The 8,964-nt window shown below is 38.7% G+C and overlaps 1 protein-coding gene across 6 annotated transcripts in view; it reads left to right on the forward strand.

The window, feature by feature from the left end:
* col12a1a (collagen, type XII, alpha 1a) overlaps positions 1–5,851 on the forward strand; it is a 55,081-nt gene extending 49,230 nt beyond the window's left edge. For 5 of the 6 annotated variants that reach the window (XM_034222061.1, XM_034222062.1, XM_034222063.1 and 2 more), the window contains 8 exons: positions 235–288; positions 813–884; positions 986–1,021; positions 1,114–1,180; positions 1,273–1,455; positions 1,704–1,781; positions 3,026–3,202; positions 4,963–5,851. In XM_034222061.1, the coding sequence (XP_034077952.1) occupies positions 235–288; positions 813–884; positions 986–1,021; positions 1,114–1,180; positions 1,273–1,455; positions 1,704–1,781; positions 3,026–3,202; positions 4,963–5,111 (816 nt within the window). In that variant the 3' untranslated portion in view covers positions 5,112–5,851. Of the gene's footprint in view, positions 1–234; positions 289–812; positions 885–985; positions 1,022–1,113; positions 1,181–1,272; positions 1,456–1,703; positions 1,782–3,025; positions 3,203–4,077 lie in introns of all 6 variants that reach the window. The other variant, XM_034222065.1, reaches the window with a different exon arrangement.
* The last annotated feature ends 3,113 nt before the right edge of the window (positions 5,852–8,964 follow it).

An 8,964-nucleotide genomic window follows, 5' to 3' on the forward strand; every position in this document is an offset into this window, starting at 1 on the left:
TTTGCATGTGATCGCCAACTTACCTTAGCGTATACAGAAGTACTGGCATGTATTTCTCCCAGTCCCAGTGCATGTTCTCACTTGCCAAAAATAATTGAGCCACTACCTTATAAATATAATTTAAAATGACAGTCAAGGCTGAAAGCAATATAAAGTCATGACACTGATGTATTGCAGGAGTAGGGTCCCCAGTGTGTTGTAACCTACGTGTGATTATATGTTGTTTCTATATAGGGGCAACCAGGAAAGGAGGGACAATCTGGACCAAGAGGCCCAACAGGGCCCATGGTGAGTGTGTGTGTTTGTCTCTGTGTTGTGTAAAAAATAGCCAAATAAATAATCCTCGGAGCGTGCTTTCTTTCCTGATATATCTGCAACAATTACTGCTCTGGCTCCACAGTTGCACTCTGCCGGAACAGCACATAAAATAAGCAGACTATATGCTGTAGGCCCCTAAAATATTACGAAGATGGTGCATGCATCCCGTTTTCTTCATCTGTGGGTTTAAGGAGGTCTGACTCTACTTAATCCAGCCATCATGCCAACGGGCAAAATGCCAGTGCTCCAAGACCATTAGCAGATCCTGATGGCTGTGTGTGCATGTGTGTTTGTGTGTGTGTTTATGTGTGTGTGTTAGTGTTATAGGCAGCCTGTGCCACACATCCCCACCTCTGCAGATGTCAAAGCGTAGATCTCAATTTAAAGCTTGTTATAAGTCCGTTAACAAGGAGCAGGAGTTAAACGTTGCAATTATGTTTACTGGGCAGTAAGTTTGAATAAACACATTTTCTGTGTTTTTCTTTTCTTTCCAGGGAAACGCTGGGAATCCAGGTGTACCGGGAATAACTGGAAAACCAGGGAAATCAGGAGAAACAGGAAACTCAGTATGTACTGAATAACAGGATAATAATTATGGTCATACGTTCAGGAGAGGTGAGGAACAAAGGTCATTGCATTTTCTAACACTTTTTCTTCTTGTTAACAGGGGACTGCAGGCCCTAAAGGAGAAAGAGGAGAAAAGGTATGTATAATGAAATGATCATATATGACCATATCATGCATCACCAATAAGTAAAGGAATGGCATCTTTATAAAAATGCCTTTGTTTTTCAGGGAGACTTTGCATCCCAGAGCATGATGCGCTCTATTGCCAGACAAGTTTGTGAACAGCTTGTGAACAGTAAGCAAAACATTTGTTGAATCTTTTAGGAGAAATGGTTAAAAGGATGGACTGAATCTAATAGTAACTGGTTTTGTGTTCATCTCTTGCAGGTCAGATGAGCAGAATTGACACCATGCTCAACCAGATTCCTGCTGGCCATCGTAGCAACACCCCAGGGCCAACCGGTTCCCCCGGCCTTCCTGGCAACCAGGGAGCCCGCGGAGAGCCTGGACAAAGTGGACGAACTGGTTTCCCTGGAAACCAAGGTTTACCTGGAAGTCCAGGAGAAAAAGGTACTTTATCTCTCTCCTTTTTTTTGTAATGTTTGGCAGTGTAACAAAGCAAGCATGACATTTGACTGTAGACTGTAGCGTTGGGCCATTAACTTGTGTAATCTACACATTTCGAGGTTATTATTGTATAATATTATTAAATCCTCAATCTCTCTGTGTTTCATTCCTGCCTTTGAGATTTCTAATCGTTTTCATACATGCTTTATTGTTGTTTAAGTGATTTTTCCTCTTTTCTCTGGTTTATGTAGGTTTGGCTGGAGAGAAGGGAGAGAGAGGACTTCAAGGAACTGGTATCAGAGGACAAAGAGGTCCAAATGGGCCCCCAGGTAAAACACATGGTTATCAGCTTTTTGGTTTAAAATGACAAATGAGTCACAATCATCCACATTTTGTGTTGAACAGTGTTCATCAGCAGATGCAGACTCTCTAATGGCCACAGTTTTCTTTCAACTATATCTCAAACACAGTTTCAGTGACAGTTTTTTTTGGTGGGCCTTTCTATGACACAGTTGGTCCAATTAAAATCACAAATTCCTACTAGAGGCCAGAATGTACCTTTAGTATATTTGTCTCAGGCACTTTCGTTTAGGCAGCTGCACTGCATACATTTGTTGGAAGGAAACCAAACATATTTCCAATTCTTTCCTCTCTGGATTTATGTCACATATATACATGTAGAGCTACTCAAAACATGGTGCACATTTGAAATATTATACAGAAAATGGAAGGTATTTCGTACATAATTAAGGAGATCTTTTTTGTTTCTTGAGTTTAGACAAGCCTCTGTCAAGATCATGATGCAGTTTTACAAACAATTGTTAAAAAATGGAAACAGCTGATTTGTCAGTTTGAAATAGGCCTTAGCTTTCTACTGTTACAATTGATATCCAATATGTGTTCTCTTAAAGAAAAGAGAGTTTCTTTCCCTTGGGAAACTGTTGTGAGAAAAGAGCAACCTTCTATTGATGTCGACCCCACATCGCCAAACACTGATGTGTCTGTTTCTATGAATGAACTGAGAGACAACAGAGGAAGTCAACAGTGATGACTCACTTTTGTATGTGTGTGGTGTGTGTGTGTGTGTGTGTGTGTGTGTGTGTGTGTGTGTATGTGTGTGTGTGTGTGTGTGTGTGTGGTGTGTGTGTGTGTGTGTGTGTGTGTGTGTGTGTGTGTGTGTGTGTGTGTGTGTGTGTGTGTGTGTGTGTGTACAGTATAAGTGTTTGTGTGGAAGAATCTGATTGTTATACAATGAGCTGTCTTTGGTTGCTTCATTGACAACACATGGGCTCACTTAAGGAAGAGGAAAAGAGAGAGGGGGAAAATTCCACTATGAGTTTTTACCGTCTAGACAGACGGGGCCGGGGGGTAACTCCACACAGCCCCAAATATTTTTTTCTTGGTGAAGTTTTTTTAATTGAGCCATTGAAAATGTCAAATTACTTTGCTGCAGCCCTGTGTTAACCCCCTACCATTTCCACTGAGGATTTATGGTTCATGTCAGTGGATCTTTGGGCTGAGCTCCAGAGACTTTTTAAACTGGTCCCACTCAACTTCTGTCACACCCCTACAGGGCCACAAGGAGAGTCAAGAACGGGACCCACAGGTGTTTCTGGCTCTTCAGGGCCTCGTGGCCCTCCAGGTCGCCAGGGTACTTCAGGGGTGAGGGGACCACCAGGACCCACTGGATATTGCGATTCCTCTCAGTGTGTTGGCATACCCTACAATGGACATGGACAAGGATACCAAGGTACACTAAACACTGTCTAGGTCCTGCATGGTACTATATCAGATAATAGACTAAGTGTATGCAGACTAATTACATTTGCAACTCAATGCACTACTTCTTTCTTTGATAATGTATGGAGATATTCATGTAAGTGTAGGACTATTAAGGTTTGAACAGAAAGAGCTTATAACCTATATTCATAAAAAGTTCAACTGACCCTTCGCAGAGCCCCACCCTGCAAACTGTTGCTAGGCTTTTTGTTTTCACATGAAACAGAGTCGTTTAAGAAGATAACACTGGCAAATTTGCCATAACAGTTTGTAATCATTTTGGAACAATAGATCCTTGACTTCAGATAGAGGCGGACTAAAGAAGGCTTGGCTTTTCTGGTCAGAGACCATCAATTTTGTTTTAATGTAATGAAAACTGAAGCGAGCAGATTCAATCAAGATGTAGCTAGCTAGCTAACTAGCTTAAAAAGCTAATGTTATCTCCAGTAGTTGATTGGAAACAATTTCTCTGGCTGACATTTTCATGTTTTAAGCTGACTGGATTTGAAATAAAACCCTGGGGATCTTTGGGGTAACACTCAGTTACTTCACTGCCACTGAAGTCAGTTAGCTAGTTAGCTAAGCAGCCAATGTTTGCTGCTTATATTTAGAAACCTAACACACAGTTAATTGTATTTCTTACACATTTACATTGGGGGAGAGGTTTTGTGAATGGTCAGTTTGAAGCCACTATACTACAATACCTCCATACATTTGATGGTAAGTTTTAAAACTGGCATGCAAAGCATTCTAGCTAATAGTGTATGATTACTTACATTAGATCAAATGCTAATGACTTTGTTCCACAGAGAAAACATACTCACACCCTCTTTGAACTATTTGCAGGTGTGGCATAGTAAACGCTCTGTCACCTTTGCCGCTTACACTTTGAAGTCCGGTTTCTGAGATGTTTGCACATTTGCTATGGGGCGTGTAAAGGATAATCACCATGGACATAATTTTTGAACATTTAACAAATTACGAAAGCCAAAAAACACAGAACGGAGCAGACTGGCACTAACATCATCTTTCAGCTACAAGCTACAGTGATGGCAACCTGCTGGCCTGTTTGCATCTTGAACCACAAACCGTTGGGGCAAAAACCAAAGACTGAGCATTCCTACGAAGGAAGGAGCATGTACAAATACCACCCAAAACAACTACTAACAAAGAGGATCTCATAACTGAAAGCAATAATGTAGAGGTGATATGTAAATAAAACTAATTTGTGTGCCTTGTAAATGATTGTATGAACCAGGACATTTTCACTAAAAATCAAGTTAACATCTGTATTGAGCTTGTGCCTCATAACCCTCTGCTTACTGATCACCAGCATAACCATAACCTCTATTTATGACACCTTAAGTGACGTAGACAGCTCTGGTCCAGACTAAAGCATGTTCCAATTGTAATATTTAATCATCATGTTTCTTTGTCGGACAAATCAGCGCTAAATGGTGCCCTCCTTGTCATTTTGATGTGTTCATTGTAGTATGAGCTGGTTATTTTACTACGTCTTATAATCCAATAGCTTGATGGATTTTATTGTAAATGTCATTACCAAAAATGTTTCTTTTTCTTTTGTAGCTTTTATGATGCTTTAGGAAACATTAGTTTAACACAAGGTTTTTTTTGTTTTGGAATTCCCAAGTGCAATATAATTTAAATTGTGCATGTGAAAAGTTGTCAAAGGAAAATTTTTTATATTGGCCATCCTGAATATTTTTCTAGCCAACAACTTCCAGCCCGAACCTGTGGTAGAGTCTTTACTTGTGGAGCCAGCTGCAGAGTTTGAGGCAATACAATCACCCGGTTACTCACGAAACCAACGCGGAAAGAGATCACTACAACAAGACAAAACAGAAACAGTAGCATCATAGCTGCTATAAGGAGCTCTCAGAAAGTGTAATATTAAATAACTATGATGGTATGTGAGGATGACGTGATTTTCCTGAACACAACTAGTACTTATATGGGTTTGATACCCTTGGCTATATTGAACTTATATTTTTTTGACATGAGAAAATTAAGCAAGAAAAATACAACCTAAATGTTTGTTATTTACAAACCTGTGTGCTTGCTAAGTGTTCCCCTTACTGTAAGTGTCTGCTTGTAATATAACTGCAAGTGTTTATCGGACTACAATGTTTAATGCACTAATCATGTGAAAACAAGCAGAAAATATGTCGTAATAACGACAGTCTGTATGTTTTTCAACACATCCGGATTATCCTTCTTGTTTTTTTGTCAAATTTCATGTAAAGCTGTTTCAGATCCTCTGATGGTCAAAAAAAAGGTCAAATCGGATCCCCAAAGATTTGTTTATTGTAATGTTTTCTAAAGCCTTTAAACCAAATGATAATCTGACGTACAAACCAAACTATTTTATTTTGTTACCAAAGCTGAAATTGCATGTGTTGTATATTTACTGAGGATTTCTTAGTCAGAATATAGTTGTTGTTTTCTATCTATGCAGTTTGGATTTGGTTGCAAGACTATGGACATAGAATTGCTTTTCACATGTTGTAACTGCACATTTTTATGAATTCCACACAGCCTTATTTTCTTATTTATTTCTGAAACAGAAGAGGCATTTTTCAATAAAACTACTGAAAATGTACAATTTGTTTCAGATTCCCATTCATTTATGTCTCTTGCTGTTTAACTTCTCACAGTTCCTGCACTTCAGCACCTCCCATGCCACTATATTTCTCTTTATACCTAATGTTTCCAGACCAAATAGATTTTATTTGAACCAAGAGGACAACACTGTTTATTCCCAACATCAGGACCCTGGAAAAACCTTTTAGAAGTGTGGACCTTTATTTCTTTTGACAAAAATATATTGTCCAGAATGTCAGTTCACGTCAGGGCAAAAAGAAAAGAAAGGAGAACATTTAAAAACAAAAGAATTGCCAACATATTAGCTGCTCCTTTTACATGCACCCATTTGGGTTTTGTCCTATCAGTTTGTTATGATAATGGGTCGACTTCAATGGAAATTAGATTTGGCAGATACCAGCTGGAAAATCTTACAGCTTTCCACCCTTTAAGCATATTTAATGGTTAAATAAAAGATGTATGAATGAGGTAAGGAATAACTCACGCCATTTCTGTTTATACTGATGAAGGGGAAGCATGTTCACAAAGGAGTCTTTGCACAAATGCCAGAGATAAGGACTGGAGGAGTGATGCGTCAAGGTCAAGTTTACCACCAAGAAGACATGGGAGAAATCCTCTATGGAAACCATTACAATGGTTACTCTTACTTACTTTAGTGCAAAAGCAATTTACGAAGCACCTCAAATAGATTTTATAGAAGTTTATATTTCATGAGAGTTGGAAAATTGTGCAGGTTAAGTACAGTATGAGGGAACAGCTGCCACATGTTAGTCATCAAGTAGAGGCAAAGTCTGCTAAAGCTTTTCACACAGAAAATGGCTTACAGGAGGACAAAAGTAGACAGCCTGCCATTTAAATTCCTCCTTTGAAGTGCATTGTCGTACATGGGAGAACAGAATAATAATAAAAAAACATAGCTTTGGTATAGACATGCAGGCCTTGTTGAAGAATGTTCACACCTGTTATAAGTGATACGCCTTTCATGTTTTTTCACAACATCAGGCTCTATTTTGGTTTCAATGTCATTCTACGTCACTTTCTGTCCAATACGGCAATGTAGCCTTTGAGTCACCTTTTTTCTAGCTCGACCAACATTAAAAAAGTCTTCAGTGATGCCTGATACCATCCTCACAGCAACCATGTCTGGTTTCTGTCTGCTGATTTCTTTAAGTTTGTTGACAATCCATCCAGCGTTCATCTGTGTTCACTTTGTGGCAAAAGATTGAAGTGGGCTGTGTCAGAGTCCGCGGTTGTTACAGTTTTTAACTAACCTGTTTTATCTCCGCTTGCCCCCCCCCGCAAACACAAATCCAGCAAACAGGGCAACATTACCATTTACTTTGCTAAATGCTCAACTATATTCAGATAACGTTTGCTAACTGTGTCCACCTGCTGTTTGGTGATAGGTGGTTATTATACAGTTGGTTTATCAGACTTATTTCAGATTAAATCATTTTCCGGAAACAACTCGTTAACCCTGAATCAAGAAAGAACAGTTCTGGACCTTAAAACAACAACCATCTTAAATATGCTTTAATGCAAGGAACTGCTGAGGTGTTAATTCCCTATGGACTCATCACTACAAGCACTTGAATGACACATAGTTGATTTATGTTGGTGTAAAACGTTACAATAAGACTACCCTTATAAAGCATTCATAAAGGGTTTATAATTAGGTTATGAATTAAGTTGTAAACACTTTATTAATCATTAAGAACCATTTATAAACCAGTTCTAACATAGTTTTCATACATCAACACAGGCTCACTATTTGGCAAGATGACTAAGCCTTATATTGGCTACTTAGCGAGAATCAACTCAGAGAACAACAGATACCAAGGATGCTGGCTGATGAAGAAGATGAAGTAAGCTAGGTAGCCAATATAAGGCTTAGCAGTACAGATACATGTGGGCTCACTATTTGGCAAGCAACCGGTCACAGTTGCCCTGTTTATCTCATGTCTTATAAAAGCTTATTAATGATTTATAACGTGTTCACAAACTAATTAATAGATGAATTACAAACTATTCGTAAACCCTTTATAAAGGTATAGTCTTATTGTAAAGTGGTACCAAAATATAGCTAATTACACTTTAAAACTTTATTTTGATGCTGCTTATAATCAATTAAAAGGCAATTCAAGTTTGGAAAACCTATTCTATAACGGATTGCTGAGGAAAAAATGTAAATCTGGGCTGGATGATATAACTTTAAAATACCTGTGGAAGGTTTTGCGTAATTTCTTAAATAACGACGTCACCACAGCTTGAGGTTCAAAGAAAGCAAACCTCACAACGCCAATTCATACTGATTTGATTTACTTTGGAGCTGCGTTACTGAGTAAAGGTTTTAAGAACCCTGCAAGACATTTTTCTAGAAACTTTGTTAAAGAATTTACGATACCCTTCATGACATTCATCAAGCAGCCTAAGTGTTTGCATGGCGTTTTATAACAATTCTGTGCCATAACAGAATGGAACTATGCATGGGCATGGCAATGAGCAGCAGATGAGATGAATTAGCCGCGCATTGAAAAGCAATCATAACTGATTGAAAAGTAGAGTTTTACGAGGAATTTTAGCACTGCTATGAAAGCACCAGCGTGAGAATTGGTGGGATAACAGCTAAATAATGGAGATCACATGCCGTGGAACATCGACACACATGGAAAGGTTTCCTGTTTGCCTTGAAAACCTGTTGTAGCTCTGCTCATAATGTAACCCACTCAACAGAACATTAATCATTACACTGCAGATCCTATGGCGAAGGAGAGCACCATCAGGAAATGGACTCAAGGCAAAGCAAGACTCTGATGTGCTCAAATGTAAACATGCATCATTTAGCCATCACTAAGACTCATTATGTCTATTCCGTACTAAAATTGGAGTATGAAACATCTACTTTGTGTTTTGCTTTTGAGGTTTCTTTTTCCCATTTCCTTTCATCATGTAAAGCTAAGCTAACTGGCTGTAGCTTCATATTTAGCATACAGAGAATGGTATCAATCTTCTGATCGAACTCATGGCGAGACAAAGACCCTTAGGGAACCATTGGCTCCATCACATGTAATACAACATATTACATATCTTGTGTCACTATTGTTCAGCTGA

This window comes from Gymnodraco acuticeps, unplaced genomic scaffold (genome assembly GCF_902827175.1).
Source record: "Gymnodraco acuticeps unplaced genomic scaffold, fGymAcu1.1, whole genome shotgun sequence".
Lineage (NCBI taxonomy): Eukaryota > Metazoa > Chordata > Actinopteri > Perciformes > Bathydraconidae > Gymnodraco > Gymnodraco acuticeps.